At 44.5% G+C, this 19,015-nt stretch overlaps 1 protein-coding gene across 1 annotated transcript in view; it reads left to right on the top strand.

Moving 5' to 3' along the window:
• The first annotated feature begins 3,884 nt into the window (after positions 1-3,884).
• The window catches only part of AATF (apoptosis antagonizing transcription factor), a 56,099-nt gene continuing 40,968 nt past the window's right edge, over positions 3,885-19,015 (top strand). Inside the window, exons 1-4 of the mRNA XM_063341994.1 lie at positions 3,885-4,009; positions 6,562-6,750; positions 7,400-7,834; positions 8,498-8,635. Of these exons, the coding sequence (XP_063198064.1) occupies positions 3,925-4,009; positions 6,562-6,750; positions 7,400-7,834; positions 8,498-8,635 (847 nt within the window). The 5' untranslated portion in view covers positions 3,885-3,924. The remainder of the gene's footprint in view (positions 4,010-6,561; positions 6,751-7,399; positions 7,835-8,497; positions 8,636-19,015) is intronic.

Raw genomic sequence — 19,015 nt, 5'->3', positions numbered from 1 at the left:
TAAGGGTTGATTAAATCTTTAAAACAGTTGTGTTTTTTTGAATGAGTGGTGGGTTAGGAATATCGGAAATACTCAAGTAAATAAAAACACGGAAGAAAAATAGTAATAAATATTTATAAGGCGCGTACATAATCTAAGTTTCCTGTTAGATAATTTGTTTCAGTGCACAGGTTTTACGTGTGCTTTTTCCACGCTTCTCCCCATACCTTTTTCCTCTTCTTTTTTCTCTTTTTCACTGACAAATTGTGTGGCTGATTTAAAGAGAAAAATCTTTAAATGAAATCGTACGACTGAAATTAAAATGGTTTGGTTCGGAAAATTACATTTGCTAGCCAAAGCGTTGGAAAGATAAGCTCAGCTCCGACTCGTCACTATTTTTGGCCGGCACTCGGCCCTCTGTATATGGGTCAAATTCTGCCGTTGCTAATGCAATTCAATTAAATTCAGGCGAGGGTGGCGTGTGTGGCTCCCGTGGCTCCCTCTGGGAATCCCCCTGGCTCCCAGCGCTCCCATCCGCAAGGCGGGACCCGGTGCCGAGCGCTGGTGGCCGCAGAAGGACACGCTGAGCTCCTCGGCGGTGGCGTCTCAATGGCTTCACATTTCCAGCACGTTTCTTTATTTATATATTTAAGTAAAGAACCGCTCTGAAAAAAAATGGATTTGTATTAATAACCTGTAATTATCCAGACACACAAGGATGATACGGTCTTTCCCTGCCAAAGCTCCCATCTAATCTGACAATTTCCTAAAAGATGACAAGCTCCACAAATACCCAGGCGCAAAAGAAGCTGAGTGTGAGAAATTCAAAGTGTTTTCTTGCGGCACAGACTATTCAAAATTCACTTGTTTGTCTGTTCTGTGTTTAGGGTGTTATTTCCATTCTAGCAAATGAGCATGTAAATAAAAAGTAAAATTAAGAGGAAAAACGCCAAAGAAATGATGTCAGTTAGTTTGATGGCTTCTGCCTGTAGTTTATAAACAGGCAGAGGGTTTTACAGAGCATAGCGTGATGCGTAAAAAGGCTTTCATGATCGTCTTAAATGAAAATGTATTGATATAATTTTTGTACAAATATTCCCCCACATGATTACGAGTCCAAACCACGGCAGCATGGTTTGAGGGCATGTGAACCAGAAATTAAAACCCAGCCTGAGAGTCTGATTTAATTACCTTCCTAAGTGAAAGGCAAAAGAGAGAGAATAAACAGCCAGGAAGGAGTCTCTGTTGGGGAAATATTTTAACAACCCGTGACTGTCATACGCTGCCGCGTCCGTTTGATGGGAGTTTATATTGACTGAAATCTCCTCATCCAAAATTTTGCATTATCAGCTCCCGCGGGTCACCGGAGCTGGGGTAACCGGAGCAGGTCCCCGCGTGGGGGGTTCCCCCCTTCTCCCCGTGCCCGCAGGAGGGCGGGTGCCATGGGGGCGCCTGAGCCCCGTGGGCTTCTCCCCTTCACGTTCCTGTTGCACCAATGTAAGCGATGGATGCGGGACAGGAGAGAAGCGTGTCTGTGGGCCCTGACAGAACCCCTCGAGCTTTCAGTTGTACGTACGTGAATTGTAACGCGTTGCTGGGGAGGGGATTTGTACCGAACGATGCCCCGTTACGCTCAGTGGGTGAAATCCTCATCTCACCGGCGTGAGTGGCAAAAAAGCCGGCGACTTCAAGAAGCCCATTTTTGATTCAAAAGGACTAATGCAACTCACTGTATTTTTTATGAATTATATTGGGTATGTTTTATTTAACCATCGCTAAACGCCTCTCTCCCTTTATTAACAGCGCTGCTTATTATACATCAGGTTAGGGTAGGGAACATCCCTTTTTCACTCTTTAAGATTTGAAAATGCAGTTATGCAGGGGGGGGTCTTGTCACTAATTCTTCCGTTAGGTGAGTGGTTAGCGAGTGCTACGTAACTGTTCAGGTAAGCACTTGTTTCTGCTACTTAATTTTCTATAGATTTATCTCTCCAGGCTCCTCCCTTTGTTTATAATGGCGTCTTTCACTCTGGAAACAAACTCAAAGAAAAAAACTAGAAGCAAAGCCAGACAAGACACACTGTATACATCTCCTGTTTTATAAAACCATGTCTTAGTGAAATAATAAAAAAAAGATAGCAGTGCTTAATTTCACATTGCTGGAGCAATGACAAACCATAATATGTAATGCAGAGCATTATAGCTGTCAATCATGCCATGATAAAATAAACACAAACTACAAAATAAAGTTGAAATAGGATTGAAATACTCAACTCAGTATAAAATCCAAGGGGTTTGCTTGCAATGAAAACATGCATTTTTAGTAAACATTAGTTCTTATATAAATTGAACTGTTTATGGTCTTCACAGTGCACAAAATCACGTAGTTTTATAGTGCGAGTCGTGGGGCATGTGAGAAGGGGGTGAGATGTTTGGGTTTTTTTCCAGTCGTCTCCTCCCTTGGTCCCTTTGGGACCCCAAGCCCCCATCCCAAGGTGGTGGGTGGCAGCGGGCGGCCGGGGCTGCTGGCGGGGCTGGTAATTAATGATATTCCTCTGCCCTCTGTAGGAGAACTGCCTGCACTGAACACCGCTGCTGCCTGGCCCGCGCCTGCCTGCACTCGCGTTGGAAAGTGTCTCCGCACTCGTTTTTATAGCATTTAAAACCAGATAAGGAGTGGGGAAGGGTCTTGTGCTGACAAGACGGGGACGAGCAAGCAGCCCAAGCGATTCGTCCCCGAGCCGGGGCTGGAGCTGGTACCCAGCCCCAGTTGACAGCCCGGTGCTGGCACCGGCAGAGTCTCAACGCTGGCTGTGGAAAGGCCAAATCCTGGGGTCCGGGCTGACCCCCTGGAGATGCTCCTGGTGGGGGTCTGGAGCTCAGACCTACACCTGCAGCTCAGAGTCAAGATGCTGATTTGGGTCCCAAAATGCTGATTTGGGTAACAAAATACGCACCAGCCTCTATTGCCGCTTCCCAACTCCAGGTCTAACCTTGTGTTTTGGGGCCCCCTCACCCCACAGAGTGGCCAGGAGGAGTCATCAGGGGGCAAACCCCAGAGGTCCTGTCCTCGTTAGTGCTCTCAGCAGGTCCCTCCACATCCCTCTGCTGCTGCCTCTAGGCTGGAGCTTGGCTAAAGCGCCGCAGGAGCTTTGGTGCTGGTACAGACCCACTGAGGTCAGTGTAACGCTGGTGTAAGGACCCACCTGGTGTAAATGGGGTGTCAGCACCCATCTGTGCCCAACGACTGGGACCAACCACAGAACCCACCTTTCCGCTTTCGCTGCTGAGGAGGGACCCTGGCTTCAACAGGGGCCACAAAATGTGTGGGACAAGAAAAGAATTCATTCAGTTCTGCACAGTTAGTGGCACGAAAACGAGGTACGGTGTTGACTTAAAAAAACAGCTGTAGCATTTTGGCATCCTATCACAGGACTTTGCTTTTATTTGGCTGTTACTCCAGCTTCAGAGCACTGGGCAAACGCCAGTTCTCACGACCCCCATGCATATAATTACCGTTATTCCCCCCTTAACGATGGAGGCACTGCGACAGCCACCCCCCCGGGTGTATCTGCGTGGATATTTCCATTTATCACCATTATTCCTGTCTGTGTGCGCCGCGCACCTCAGCTCAGACGCCCGCCAGACAAAGGGTGGACACTCCGAAGCCCCGGGACACCCTGGGCCGGTCCCCCCGCCCCGCAGCAGCCGCTCTTCCCGGCTGCGGCCCGGTGCCTGTGCTGGTGCCGGTGCCGGTGCGCCCCGCTGTGCCCCGCGCTCCCAGTCGGCGGGCGGTAGGACCCTGCACGGCCCATCCCCGCGCTGCTCCGGCCCGGGCCGCCGGCCACTCCCACAGGCCACGCCCCCGCCCGCAGGCCACGCCCGTCGTAGCTCCGCCCCCGCGGCCCCGCCTCTCCCTCCTTCCCTCCCTCCCTCGCGGGGAAGATGGCGGCGCCCTTAGCGCGGCAGCTGGAGGAGCTGCTCAACCCCCGGCCCAGCTTGCGCGACCCCGAGGACGACGCGGAGGAAGGTGAGGGAGGGCTGGGAGGAGGGTTTAATACCCGCGGCCGGCGGTGGCGGGCCGCAGCGGGCCGGGCGCCGCAGGACTGGGCGCCGCAGGACCGGGCGCCGCAGGACCGGGCGCCACCGGACCGGCCGCACGTGGCGCCACCGCGGGGGTGGGGGGGCCGGCACGGGCGTGGGGACGGCGCCCTCTCGGTCTCGCTGGACGCCTCCATGTCCCTCAGCCGCGGGCGGAGGTCGGCTCTCCTCGCTGTGCCCGCAGCCGCGGGCGGCCCCACAGCCAGCGGCCCTCGGCCCAAAGCAACCTGCCACACCGCGCCTGGGGCTGCGTGAGGGGCCGGGGCTACCTCAGGGATCGGAGTTACCTCAGGGATTGGGCTTACTTCAGCGCTGCCCGAGGAGCCTGGGCTACCTCAGAGATGAAAGTTACCTCAGCGATCGGGCTTACCTCAGAGCTGGCCGAGGCGTCGGGGCTACCTCAGGGATCCAAGTTACCTCAGGACTGAGGTACCTCAGAGCTGCCCTGGTGCAGGCCCCACTGCAGGCCGTGCTGTGCCAGGAGCCAGGCTGGGGAGTGGATCCATCTGGAAATCTCCAGGAAAAGGGCCATAAAAGGGTAGCGTTGGTGCAGGATGGCACCATCTGCCCGTGAAGTGCAGCCCTAGGAGCTGGGAGGAGGCTCGGCAGACTCGGTCGGTGGTGACTCCCCTCTCTATCACACCAGGTGCTCAGAGCAGGCCGCAGCATGCTGCACGTGTCTTGATTATTGGCCACTGGAAAGCATCAAACAACTTATCTTTTTAATCAAGCTCTTATTGCCTTAGTTATGAATTTTGAGATGTTAGTCCCTTTCCCTGTGGCATGTAGGTGGCTGTGTCATCTTCTGTGTTTCCAGGCTGGTGCCTGCCATTTCCTTGACTTACTCTTTCCAGAGCAGAGTCTTCCCACAGACCGATAGAACCGACCAAGCCATGAGGCAGGACCCGTGTGAGTTGACCATCACACACTGACAGCGGTTGGCTTTAGGAGGTACTAGGCTCCAGTCATGGTAAATGTTGTCCCAGCTAGCCTGGTTCTTCTATACAAGTGTCTGTGAGAGCAACAGTATCTTGTAAGCAACATCTTAGTAACTATTGAGGAAACTAATGTAGTCAGCAACGGTGTTTTCCCATTCTGATAATCGTGGTTTAGTTTCTGACTTGGTACTTTAGTGGTGCCAAGACTGAGAACACCAGGAGATCTGCCAAGTGCCACAGGTCCTTCTGCATCTGCCCCTCTTGCCCAGTCGTTCTTTGGTGCCGAGCATCTTGCCATCCTCTTGTAGTTGCAGGGACTATATTTAGACCAGATCTTGTTGCTTTGATTATGAGCAGGATATTTTTTTGCTTCTCCCCTGCCTCAAGTAAACACTATATGTGAGGCATTAACATTTCCAAACACACATTAAAAGAGCACTTAGCGATGTTCAGCCAGTTGGATCACTCAATTGGTTGAACAAAGCTAACCCTGTAATTTTGCGTACAGGGTGTCTTGCGCATGAATGAAAATAAGGAGGGAGTATGGTGTGATGTGTTCTCTTTGCTGGACTGCTCTGTTCCCATGTCCTGGAGAAGATGGGTATGAAAGAGGGTAATAACCACAGTGAAATGATTTTCTCTGTTTAGCCATTCTCAAATGTTGACCTATTTATGTGGCTCATATATATGGCAAGAGGCCAAAGTGCATCTGAATTGCAGTTTTCCTCATTTAATCTGTAAGTGTGAAGTGAGTGAAGGCATTCCAGCTTTCCTGAGTCCTCCACCCAGAGGAATACACTTCTTGTGAGACCCTCATGAATCAGTGGAAGTGCTTGGATAGGCTTAGTTTGTAGTGCTTTGTGCGGGTTCTCGAAAAGAAAGAAGAGGCAGGGAAGAAAGTGTGAATGTAGGCAATGTTCATTCAAAAAAGAAACTCAGCAGGATTTTTGGCGTATGTTAATAAACATTCGTCTCCGTATTGCAGGTGAGCCTTGTGGTACCAAACCTGTGTATGGAGAAGTCCCCAGAGTACTGAGAGGGGGGTTGGAGTTGGTCAGTTCACGTGACATCTCCTTTCCTTCCGCAGAGGTTAACCTGGCAGGTGGGAGAACACCTCTGGCCACAGACATGTTACAGGATGTTATATAAAAATAACAAGGTTATTTTTCAGAAATGTTTTATCTCTTCTGCTAGGTCTTAAGTATGACTTTGCTCAGTAGTTTTTAGGCAGGACTGGTGTTGATCTACACAAAACCCAGCTTTGAGGCTTTTTCTCTGCCTTTGATTCCCCAGCAACCTTTCCCCCTTTGCAGAAAACTAGTGTACTGGCTTTTCTTCACCAGGCAGGGAAGAACCTTGCTCCCTCTCAAAGCCTAAAAGTCAGACTCTTACGTGAGGCTGTGTTGCCATCCAGCTCGCCTTTGCAGTACATTTTTTGTTTGTAGAGTATGAGGAGTTTTCCCTGGCTCCTTCCTGCAGCTAGTTTTTCTAGTCTGAAGTTCAGTTCAGTTTAGACATCCCTCCCCCCTTTTTTCTTTCACAGCTACGGTTGCTAAAGTGATTGACAAATTTGAGGATGAAACTGCAGATGACATTTTCCCTGTTGGTGATATACGAAAAAAAGCTTCAGCCTCTCTCTTGCAAGCTGATAAAAGGTACAGTGGAAAAGCTACATCTCGCAAAGCTTTGCAAGAAGAACTCTGGGGAGATGCTCTGTCTGAAGAAGGATCTGGTAAGAAATCTCATTTCTTTCCCCTTTTTGCTAGACTAATCAAAATTTGATGTTAGCATGTTAACTGAGCTAGTGCCATCTGAACTGAGATGACAAATTTTGAGTCCCTGTTACAGGGCAATAAACAGGTACAATTAGGTTGGACGTCTTGAAGTGCCATTCTGAAATTCAGGCCATGTTTTTTGGCCTGAGGGAAGGGGAAGTCCCAAAGCGGAGGTCACTCCTACAGACTGAGGAAAGGGTGTGACTAAGCGTTAAGGTGAGGCTCAGTGCACTGACTGAACATTGTGTGGGCGAAAAGAAACAGCTCCCATTTTTAAGCCAGTGTATCTTGGGGATTGCAAGTATATTCAGATTCTCATTTAAAAATTGCATATAGCAAATTCTGACCACCTTGTTGGCTTATCATGTCATTGTTTCATTAGAAAGCTAAGCCATGGATCTACTAATCTTTGTTGCAGAAAATATGATCTGATATCTTTTTGTGGATATGTCCTTGTGTTTCCGTTATTTAGCCAAAACAGAGAGTAACATCATACACAGATAAAATGGAGTTTGGAGCTTAAATAGCCCAAACCTGTAGCTGTCGATGATGCATACTGCAAAGTGGCACATTTTGCTGATAACTTTTTTCTCTTTTAATTATTAGCGGAAGAAGCATTAGATGAATGGTACAGTGGCAGTGAAGATTCAGAAGAGAATGGCAGCTTAGGCAGTAAAACAAAGGAGAAGCTCAGCAGTGCTGGCAGTGACCAGGAGGATGACTTGGAAGACGATGAAGAGACAGATCCATCTGTCAAGGCCAAGGCACCGAAGTTCAGTTTCCAGAATATCACAGACTTCAAGAAATTTACGGAGGGGATGGATGATGTTGGAAGCACTGAGGGGGAAGATGAAGGTGATGCCAGCATGGAGGAAGGAAGTGATGAGGAGGAAGGAAGTGATGAGGAGGAATATGGGAGTGAAAACCACGATAATATAAAGGAAGCCAAAGACAGCGAAGATGATGGGGGGATGATGACATTCTCAAAAGGACAAGAGACTGAAGAAGTAGAAAAAGGAAAAGCAGTGAAGAACCAGCTAGGTTTGTGCATGTTTGCTTTTTATTGCGACAAGACTTTCACCTTGCTGACACTATAGAAACTGGCCATGTTAAGAAGCACTTCAGCATGTTAATATGCTGTTAGCATACAGCACGTGCATGCTACAGCAGCCCTGGTCATTTGTAAATGGTCTGCCAAATCTGCTATGCAAACTGGTGTCACTGCTGGTACAAAATCTCACGTTATGAAGTGTATTTATCCACTGGCTTAATTGAACCACTACTGAATATACTTGTAGTATTGGTGTGGATGGGGACTTCCTACACTGGTAGTGCTGTGCAGTGATGCTGATACCGCTTCTGTTTCTTTTCAAGATGTAATACTGAATGCATTTTTTTTCTATCTGTGCTATTAAACTATGAACCTCCATTTGCAGCCATGTCCTTTTAAACAGTAAAGCAAAGGGATGATTTTTTTTATGAATCATGGAATTACAGTCAGGATCATAGCATGGGATGCTGCTCTGTCCAGAGACACCTTGTGGTACCAGTTTTGTGCTGGGTCAGTGAATGCAAAGATTTGCCCTAACCAGGAGTAATGTAGCCCAAAGGAGAGGGCCTGCGTCGTTCAATCAACAGCTCCTTTACAAGGAGCAAGTGCTTTGGCTTGTTGAATAATTGTTTTATTTTCTCTTTGTTATGAAGCACTGTGGGATCAACTGTTGGAAGGGAGAATCAAGATGCAGAAGGCGCTCCTAACGGTCAACAGGCTTCCGCAGCCAGATACTTACCCAATCTTCAGAAAGGAAGGTGGACAAGAATTTGACAATGCTGTCGAGAACTGTAAGAATTCTTTAATCTTTCTACTTTGGGTAGACTTTGTTGTAGCCAATATGTTTTGCCTGTGCAGAGAAGTGTTAATGGGACAGTGAGGGCTTTGAGTTACGTGAGTCTGTAGTATTAGCTGCTGGTTTGTATTGCCTTAATCATTAATTGGGTACCATGCAAACAGAAACCAAAAAGTGTTTCCTACCCCAGACAAAGAAAATGTCTCCTATCACCCATGTCTATATACCTAGTTGATCTCTGCTGATGGCCTGTCATCACTTCTCTGATGTTGGTCAGCCTCAGCTCAGGTCCTCCTGCTATTTCTAGTTCTTGTGGGGACTGAAGTTTGCTTATCAAACTTAAGTTTCATGCTGGCTTTTAGGAATAATTGGTTTGTTTATTGCTGTTTGGTGCAGCGTTGGGATGCTTCTTTGGCCGGAGACACTTTGTGGTACCAATTTTGTGCTGGGTCAGTGAAGGCAAAGATTTACCTTAACCAGGAGTAATGCAGCACAAAGGGGAGGGCCTGTGCCGTTAAATCAACAGCAAATATCTTTTCAGCTTGGAGCTTCTTCATCTGTTTATTTCTTAGGATCGCTATTAATGATATTGATCTGATGAGATTTGTGGTAGATTCTCCAATATGGCAAATATAATGTGCGTGCTCCAGGTGATAAGTGCAAAGTACTCAACTTCAATGTGTTGTGGATATATTTAATTTTTAGAATGTAACACCTTTTTTACTGGCCTTAAGGTAAATGCACAGGAATATAAAATGTCTGGTATGGTATCCTTAAGAATACATATAAACTACTGCAATTTTGTTGTTTTCCGTTAAAAATCATACAGATGACAACGTTTATATACAGATTGTTCTTTTGTGCCCACTAATCCCGCTAGTCAGAAGTTAATGAACTTCATAGGATATTCTTCCAGTGAGTTTGAATAATAAAGATAAGCCCAGTAGCATTTCGAAGCTTGCCGGGTTCGTTATCCCTTTCACTTCTGTTTCTTCTTTCCCAGTCTTGAGATACTGCTGGCTTTCCAGAGTGTTTCAGCTCCACAGGTGAGCGCCAAGTGGAGGATCCCAAGAAGCCCCCTTACGTGAACCAGTCTGTACAAAACACTGTAGTGGTGTCTGCAGCCTTTCATGCTAAACATCAGAGGCGCCACCTGAACGGCCTGTTTTGCTGTGGCTGTATCCATTCAGCCACACCGTGTGCCAGTTTGTACGTGCTGTAGTGACACCTGCGCATTGAGAAATTTTGGCCTGGGCTAGCACAAGTCATCTTAAAACTGGATTAGAAACTTTCTCCATCATCAAACCTGACCCTGAATCTTGCCGCTACACCAAGTTCTGACTATCATCTTACGGCTTATACCTGGTCTGAACGCTGTAGCTAATCAGCTTATCTAGAGTTACAGCAGGTGAGGTACTTTATATTTTAAAGTTAGCGCTGCTGCTTTAAATGAAGTGATTAAGGAAAAAAAGGCGAACTCCCAACAATACTAAGCTGACCTTTCAGTGAAATGCATGTTATTAATGTATTTAATGAGATGCATTACAAACTGCACCAAGCACCATGTTTCATTACAGGTCTAAAATGCAATATCATTAAAGACCTTTAACAGAAACAATGGTTGACATTTTCATATTTCCCATAAGCAAAATATATCCAGGAACATGGAGTATAATACCGTACACAGTACAGCAGAGAGGTTAATCTTTCTGTTGTCCATAACGCTAAAGGAAAATCCACTGTTAATAACTGCTCAGTGATTCCCTCCCCACCTTCTTTTCATAATCTGGGCAGGCAAGATGGAGTAGTGTATGCTGATGTTCCTGATAGCCTGGGTTCGTGTTCTGTATTTCATCTGTGAAGAGAGCAAGAAAATAAAGCTGGAGTGACCTGGGTGAAGTTAGCAGAGGAAGTGCTCAGACTGGCAGGTGGAAGTAATGAGTTTAGGAACGTTCTGGTACTATTACGCTTGTTTAGTGTTTTCCACTGTTCTCTAAGGGACCAAATTTACATTCCTTTTTTAATTTCTATTTTTTTAAAATATAACAGTAAAGTAGGTTACAATAAAAAGTAATTTTTGATGAGCTGCACTGTTGTCCAGTGCAGCTATCTTTCGCTGCCCTGCAAAGATGCTCTTCCCAGAAGCTGCAAAGTGCGAAGCATGAAAAAAGGAGTAAATTTATACATGAAGATCTTAGGAAAGACTAGGGATGTAGTTGGTGTTACATGGCAAAGACCCATTTCTCTCGCACTTTGCTGTTTTGGGCCCTGGGAAAGGGATTCATGTCTCATCAACAGCTAGAGCTTTACCCTGTGGGCAGTGTGAGCTGTGTTACAGCTTCTGCCTGGGTAGCAGGGCTGTGACCTGTCAGTTCAGGAGGTGAAACTAAATCCTTTCTGAAAATATATGTCATAATATATTTAAAGTTCTTCCATTAATTGATGCACCTTGATTTATGAGGGGGGAAAACCCCTCACTTACTATAAATCATCTTCCAATAAAAGTCCTAATTTTTATTCCCAAGTGGTTCAGTAGCTTCTATAAAAATAAGCTTTTTTACTTTATTGTAAATAGTGCTGGGCTGGGTACACGTTTCTGTTTCTCATCCCAGTTGTATTACCAGCTTATGGGTAGGATCCCATTCCACAGAGGAGAAAAATTAGGAGAATTGTGCATGAGAAAGTTTAAAGATGAGTGGGATATTCACTTTGTAAATACTGAGTGTTGAGGTGGTTCCATTGTACGTTATGTGCTTCACTTTTGAACAATAATCATGACATTGGCACTGTTTCGGACTGGATGATACTCTCTTTTTAGGGAAGCCTAAGCACTTCTTTCTAAATACACAGAATAAATTTGGCATGTTTTCGTCATCTTCACTGAATAGAAGGAAATGATTCAGTGTTCAAGTTGCACAGAGAAGCTGGTGCCAAAAATCCAGACTCTGGGTGTACCCTGCTGAGGGCAGGAGAGCACCGAGCTCTCGGCACCCAGCTCGCTCTGAGGTGCTGGGCGAGTCCCTCGCATCCCTTTGAAAGCTGCGCTAGAATGCTTTCTGTAGTTTATCCCAAGTCCTTCCATTGCGTGTGACATATCTGCGCTGTGCTCACGGGAAGGGTGAATTTTTTGCAATGGAAAACAGGCCTTCCTATATCTGCCTCTTTGGTATCTCCCACTTGTGCCAGCCCTCTGCGCAGCTTGTGGTGGTAGAGGAATTCCCTAAGGGACTGAGTATAATTGTGTTAAAGAGTAGACAGCAATGTTCCATACATTTGCAGTTTTAAAGCCAAATCTGAGTGAAAATGGTAAGGTCGTGCTTGTTTTCCAAATTTTGAGGTTGGAGGTTACAAAACCTCAACTGTTTAATTTATTATTTTTGTAATCTTTTATGATTTTTTTTTTTATTTAAATGATACAGCGTGCCTTGGACAATCTTGGATTCCTGAGATCTCAGGTTCTGGTGGATGATTTACTACAAAATTGCTTATAAATTGAAGTAGAAAATGTTTTGCAGACCTGGCAGCTTTCAGGCTTCACACCCATTTGTCACCCAGCATTTCCCTTTGTGTATAGAACAAGAATTAATTAGGCTGCACTGCAGGAAAAGTTTATGGCCATAATTTATATAGGATGAATTTCAGTTTAAAGAGACAGCATTGCTTTGTTTGCACTGTCTTACTTTTTCTTTCCCTTTTTTTTAAAAGAAAATCTTTAATTATATTCCAGATTTTTTTTTTCTGTCACCCTTTTTACATACAAATTGGAGACCAAACTGTGGTCATGGAGCTCGTGTTTATTCCTGTTTTGCATACATGGAGAAAGTCTGAGTGGTTTTTAATGCTGAAATCACAGCGGCTGCGCTCTGAATGCAGCGCAAATGTTCAATGCACTGCACACGTGTGAGGTGCTGCTGCCTGGAGTGGTCTGTTTCGCCAAGATACATTTGTATTCTCTTGCACCGTATCTTCCAGTCTAGTCCAGGACTTGAGATGTTGCCTCTGTTTGGGGTCTTGCACGTTCAATTAATGTTTTTCATAATCAATGCAAGTCAGAATTTGCAATCTGCTCCTGATTTGCACATTAAAGAGACCCATTAATTAAAAATTCCAATCCCTGGCATGTTCCCGCAGGATCCTTGCATTATTTACATAGAAAAAGAGTGCAAGGTGCAAGTTTCTGTGCTGTGTCTCTGCACAGATTGCATGCCTGCCATTCATATTTCGATGTACGTTTTCAAGGGGGAGGAAGGCTAGAAGTGGATCTCATGAAAATGTCACAAAAAATTACCTCAAGGGCAAGAAAGAGCCAAAGAAGAGGTGGGAGCAACATTAGTGAAGCCATATCCAGTGTCAGGAATTAAACAGGTCTTGGGTTTGGGGCTTGTTATGTTAAATCTTGATTCAGTGACAAAAAACCCCACAGCTAATTGGGGGTCAGGAGGGCAACGAGAGCTTTAAGAAATGATATCTCTCATCAACAGAGGGTAGAAGCTCTTGTTGTGTGTGCCCTGGGCAGCTGGGCTTCCCAATACGGCCATGTAGTTCTGTTTGTGCTATTTTAATTATTTTCTCTTTACAATTCTTGTTAAAAATACTAAGCTCGGAATGTTTCGGTGACTAGTAGTTAAGCAGTGATACTTTATACTTCACACAAGAGCTGGGAATTTTCATTTTTAAATGGTATAATGTGTTATTTCCAGTTTTTAGTTGGCAAGATGAAGAATTAAAAACATAGAAACACAGGTGAGGCTCTTGCAGAAGGCAAGATGCTGATGGAAATAGCAAGACTTTAAACAGATGAGTAGTTGTGTGTTTTCGTATGTATATGATTTCACTTTCCAGGAGTTCAATAGGTTCCTGAAGTATAACTACCAGCTGAATTTTTATGGTTTGTTTTTTTTTTCGCTTTGACTCCATCTGTCAGTGGATTAAGAGAAAATACTGGAATCCCACATTTCTATTCTTCAGCATAAGCCCAAGATAAGTTGTTTTGGAGAAATGGAGAAAATACTGGTTTTGGTAAAAAGTAGACGTGCAGGGTCTGTAAGAATGGATTTGTTCACTGAGGGAACAAAAGTGGGGACAACAAATATTAACTGTAACTTATGTTTTGTAGAGCTGTGGAGAAGTTATACAAAGGTTTGTGATCAATAAGAAAATAAACCTCAATAAAGTGAATCAGATAAAAAAAAACAACAAATGAAATGCTCCATGTGCTTGCAAGGCCATTATCCCCAAACCTGCCTGGGTTATTAATGCATTAATGGAGCAGCAGCGGTGAGCTCTGCCTGGCAGCAGCCTCAACTTTTCAGCACAGCGCCTTGTCTGCTGCTAATAGATAGAAAATTTTGTACAGCTTTTTAAGTTCTGCTGAAATCTCTGCTCATGGTGATGTTTGAACTTTAATTTGTATTCTCTCTAGCCAACTATATCTTATTTTCTTGATCACTGTGATGTTACTCTAGATGATTCAACTATGGACATTCTCTGTGGCTATGAGCTAGTGGCATTCCATCCATGGACAGGATGCAATTCCTGTATTCTTTGTACTCAGGAGGATGTATTGTCTAGAAGAAACCTTGTTTCCCCCATCATATGGCATTTCTGTAGTATCTCCTTTGAAATCCCTCCAGAAGAATTGTTGTGTTGGGCTCATTCACACAAAGAGATGAGCTTATACTGGAGACTGGGTGTTAAAGAGTGCTGCAGTTAGCACAGCTGGGTGACCTTGTTCACTCCACGAGCACACTGCACAGGGGCCTGAGGACAGTAGAATAGTGCATTTTGCCTCCTGGGAATAAGTGTAACGGTGGAGACTAGTCCTTTTTTGTATGCAGCAGCGGTGCTCCTTGCAGCCTGTATGGCATTACGGAGAGTGTGTTTCTTTGTGGCCACGCTAGGGCTGTAATTACACCTTGAAATAGGAAATGGCAGTTGTTGCCCAAACAGTGGTTCACAGTCCTGCCTTTCCGTCTCCGTATTGGGTTGGGACTGCAGAATACTAGAGCATGTGCACCTTTTATGTCCTTCAATATGTGTTTTAAATGGGGTGCTGTGAAGAAACTTTATTCAAAAGAAAGATGTGTAAAAATGAAATGAGGGAAACAAGTGTGAACTACAACAGGTAAAGTTTGCAAGAAGCAACTCACTATTCATAATCTTTCATTAGCCAGTAGGAGCACTTATAGAACTTTGCAGGACTTGCCTGGGACTGCACAAGTTTGGGTGTTTGGTGCCTTCTGGGAAATGAAGGAGATGTTGACATATGTTCCTAAAATGTGCAGTCCAGTCCAAACACTTCGACTAATCCAGAAGTGTCTGTTTCTGGAGTGGTAGTAGGTGCATTTGTAGCGAGTGTGCTGGTAAAGGACTGTGCTTCTGCTTGGAGCTGTGAGGACCTTTATAATAACTGCCTGAGTTGGGCCCTTGGTACAGCAGGTTGGTTAACTGCTCCCGTGACAAATAAGTGTGGTTTGTGACTAAACAGCACATCTGTGGACAAGGCCTCTTAAGGATGTGATTAAGAATCCCACTTACGTTCATTGCCAGCAGGAGACCTCCAAAGATGCCATGTGTTTTCTGGTTTTACATTCTTGCATATTAAACATTTCTGTATGAATGCTTCATGCTGACTATCTTCATTTTCTTCTGGGTTAGTTCTGTAATATTTTGCTGAAAAGGGACTCAGGACAGAAGGAAAGGTTCTTTTTAGTATCTGGTTAGTGCGTGGGTTTTTGTGTGTTCTCAGTGTCTTTTATTAGAGGATTTTTTTCTGTGTTCTGTTACTCTGATTCCTGATCTTTTTAAAAAAAAAAAAAAAAAAAAAATTACATTCTATGCAACATCCAGGTAAGTCCTGTCAGAGAAGCTGATTAAGCATTGACCAATTTTGGATAAGACTGAGTCTGCTGTAGGTACCGGAGAACCTTTACTACTTCCTGTAAGAGAGGATGTGTCGGGGAAGGTGTCCTCCTCTCCGGTCGTGCAGCATGCACCCTCTGATGGGCTCACCCTCTGCCTCGCTCCTCGCCTGCACCTGGCTGTCATTTTACACATCTGGTTAGAGAAAAGCTGTCAGATGCAACGTGCTTTATTGACACAGGCTTGGAATTTTTCAGAGAAGCCTGTGGGAATCAGCTGCCAATAATTCCAGTCATAATTTTGTTATCATCTTTACTCGTGGATCACTTTTAAAACTCAAAAGTATCCATACATACATCTGGAGATGATAATACATTAATACAGAGCAGGGTAGGTGTCACCGGGGAGTGGGGGAGGAACTGAGGCGCAGGCAGATTACACAGTTTCCAGAGGCATAGAGCAGTTACAGGATTAATTGGTGCTAGGCAAGATCATGGACTTAAATATATTCTTGCTTTGAAGATTTTACTGGGAGCCTGCACAAATGTGTGACAGCAGAACTGGGTTTCAAGCCTGAGTGTAAATTATTGCGATCAGATCTAGCCCACTTAAAACTGGTAGTTCATTTTAATTGAATTGTATTAGTGTAGACACTTTATGAATACAAAAAACATCGTGCTTGTCAATTCGTGCAGGGTTGAATTTGATTTAAGTGGATGTGGATGCAGGTGTCCCCAAATTTCACCTTTCCTCTCTGATCTAATGAAGAATCTATTCAACTCTTTTTGGGACTGAGCCAAAGCCTGTTGACATTAATGAAGACTTTTCTCTCGACTAAAATAAATGAATGAATCGGACCCTTTTTTGCAAATTTTGTTGTAATGATCCTCTGCCTTGGAGAGCTTTCGGTAAGAATGAGGGTCAGTAAGGATGAGAAGCTCCCAGGCTCGTGAGTGGCCATTCTGTGTACGTGCCAGCGAGTGAGAGGGAAAAGATACGAAGTGAGAAGATTTAGACAAAGACACAGGTCTCAGTTTTGGAGCTCAGTTGTTGTTTGTCTGCGTGTTTAGTTGGGTGATGGCGGTGTGAGGTTTTGTGCATGTGCAGAATTTGGGCTCTGTGAGCTACCAGGAAAATATTTTGTTCTCTGTCATTGCTGCCCGTGAATTGTTCAAAAATCCTGTGTAGGATGTAGTGGGAGAAGTGCAGAATGTTTATTTAACATGTAGTTTGGGGCTTTTTTCAGAAAAAAAAAAAAGGTTTTGCCCTTCCTCACTGAGTGCCAAGGCTTTTAGCTTTTGGTATTTAGTCTTTCTGAGCAGAATTTTTGTCTGCTTCTCTTGTATAGATGTGGTAAAATTGAAATGCTCCCATTTTATAGGTTATCTCCATAGCCATGTGTGTTGGACACTATTGGCGTCGGAGGTTTATTTTAAAGCTGTCTTAAATTCTAGTGCAAGAAATGCTGGGAGAGTCCATAGTTGTTGACCTGACACATCCAAGCTCCAGACCTTGGGATTACGCCACACTTTAAGCACATCAGATAGGTTTGCCTACACTCGAGTTTCCCAAGTTAATTAATAGCTAATTAAATTGAGTTTAGCTAAATACTTGTGCATGTTAGTCCTGTATACTCCACAAACAAGATACAGGGAAACAAAGGCTTGCAAAGCATCCAGACGAGCATGTGCAAATGTCAGCTAACTGGGATTAATTGGCAATTGGTTACCTTGAGATGGAAACTCAGTGCTTGTCATGATAAATGTAATTAATGGCCTGGTATTATATGCGGAGGTCAGTCTACATGGGCTAATGTTCCCTTCTGTCCTTAATATCTAGATAACTATGAAATTTCACATTTCTTCTTCCTTTTGCATTCTTGCATGTGTACTTGGGGATTCCTGCCTGGCAGAGATGGGAATGCGTGCTATCAGCTTCTTTACATTTACAGTAATGTAAACCATCAGTTTTTATAAATCTCATTTTTACAAGCCCCATCCCCTCCCAGGTTTAGGCTGATATCAAAAGATGATGGTTGAGGCGAATCAGTAGAGCATGAACTTCACGGAAGTGTTTCTCTTTCTCTCCCTTCTCAGCTTTCCCCCTCCCCCAGTCCCCACTAATAAAATCCTTGAATACCAAGCCTTTTATTCTGTTGTTGCATCTAGTTATTTTCTTTACTTTTAGCAAACTCATCTGCGTCTGATCCTGTTGTCCTTACTGTCAAATGCAGTAATATTAGAGTGAAAGGGCTAAATTGAGTTCCGTAACTCTTTGGGAGTCAGTTGAACTGCTTGTGTGAAAGGGGTTTGCAGCATTGGCTCCTTTGTGCTGAAGGAATACAATTTTCCCCTCTGCAAAGGCTGTTGCATCATTTGCATTCCAATGGAACCAGCGAATTGGGCCTTGGGTATGGAACAGACCTTTTTCTTGCAATCAGCAGAAAAGTCAGCCTTTTTCCTACCATCATTTGCTAGAATTCCACAAACTCAGTGTTTTGGGAAGCGTGAAGGGAATGTTACTTCCATCATTTCCTGAAATAACCTGGACAGATTTACAAGTGCTTTGTGCTAGGATTCAGCTGAACTCTGTGAGAAACCTACACGTAACTACACCACCTCTAAAAAAAAATCCGATCACTCTCTGCTGCTAAAGGGCTTGCAGCAAGCCTGGAATTTAGTCTGGGCTGGCTCTTGTAGCTTCTGTCTTATGCTTGTCAGTAGCCTTTTATTTCTGTGCCACCTTGGGTTTGGGGCACCAGGACATACAGGGGTGTAGCTCTGAAGACAGCAAAAGTCCTGTCTGCCCCATATGGTTCCTCCTAGAGTTAGTGACGCAGCGGGAATTACAGAAAAGCTGTTGTCCAAAGCCCCATGTTTACGATGCGATACCTGGAGGAATTCCCCCCGCCTTTTCCTGACTGGTAATGTTGCTTTGCTGTTGGGAATATAGAGCAAGCTCCAAAAGTAATACTGACAGACTTCAGAATTATGATACACTGGAGCTCTGGCGTAATTCTTTGTTGAAGAAGTTAGAGGCCTAAAATGTTAAAGCTTATTGTTATTCTGAGTTGATAATCTCTGCCTTGCTTTAATAATTTTTCCTCATGCCTGGATAGCCTGCGAGTTGCACAATAATCACTCACACAGCTTTGTAATCAATGCCCAAAGTAATAGGATTCCGCTGGCCAACGGCAATTAATAAATTTGTGTCTTTTTTAAAACACTAGCAAGTCGGGCCTGAAATACGACTGACTGGCTTTCCTCATTTGCATATTTATTGCAGTGGAAAAATTCTTGCCGAATGATTGATGTTGAGCCTGCCTCTTGAATTCCAAACAGCACATTATTATGAAATGAAAAATGCCGGCCATACAGTTGATTAAAGTTGAAGACAGTGGAATCGGTGTTTTTTAAGATTGTGGGAGAATTAAAGGCATATTTTAATAGATGTTGACAAGAAGTGAACTAACAAAAGCAAAGCAAAGGATTTGCTTGAAAAGATTTAATCAAAC

This window comes from Chroicocephalus ridibundus, chromosome 7, assembly GCF_963924245.1.
Source record: "Chroicocephalus ridibundus chromosome 7, bChrRid1.1, whole genome shotgun sequence".
Lineage (NCBI taxonomy): Eukaryota > Metazoa > Chordata > Aves > Charadriiformes > Laridae > Chroicocephalus > Chroicocephalus ridibundus.
This window is presented reverse-complemented; position numbering and strand designations above follow the sequence as displayed.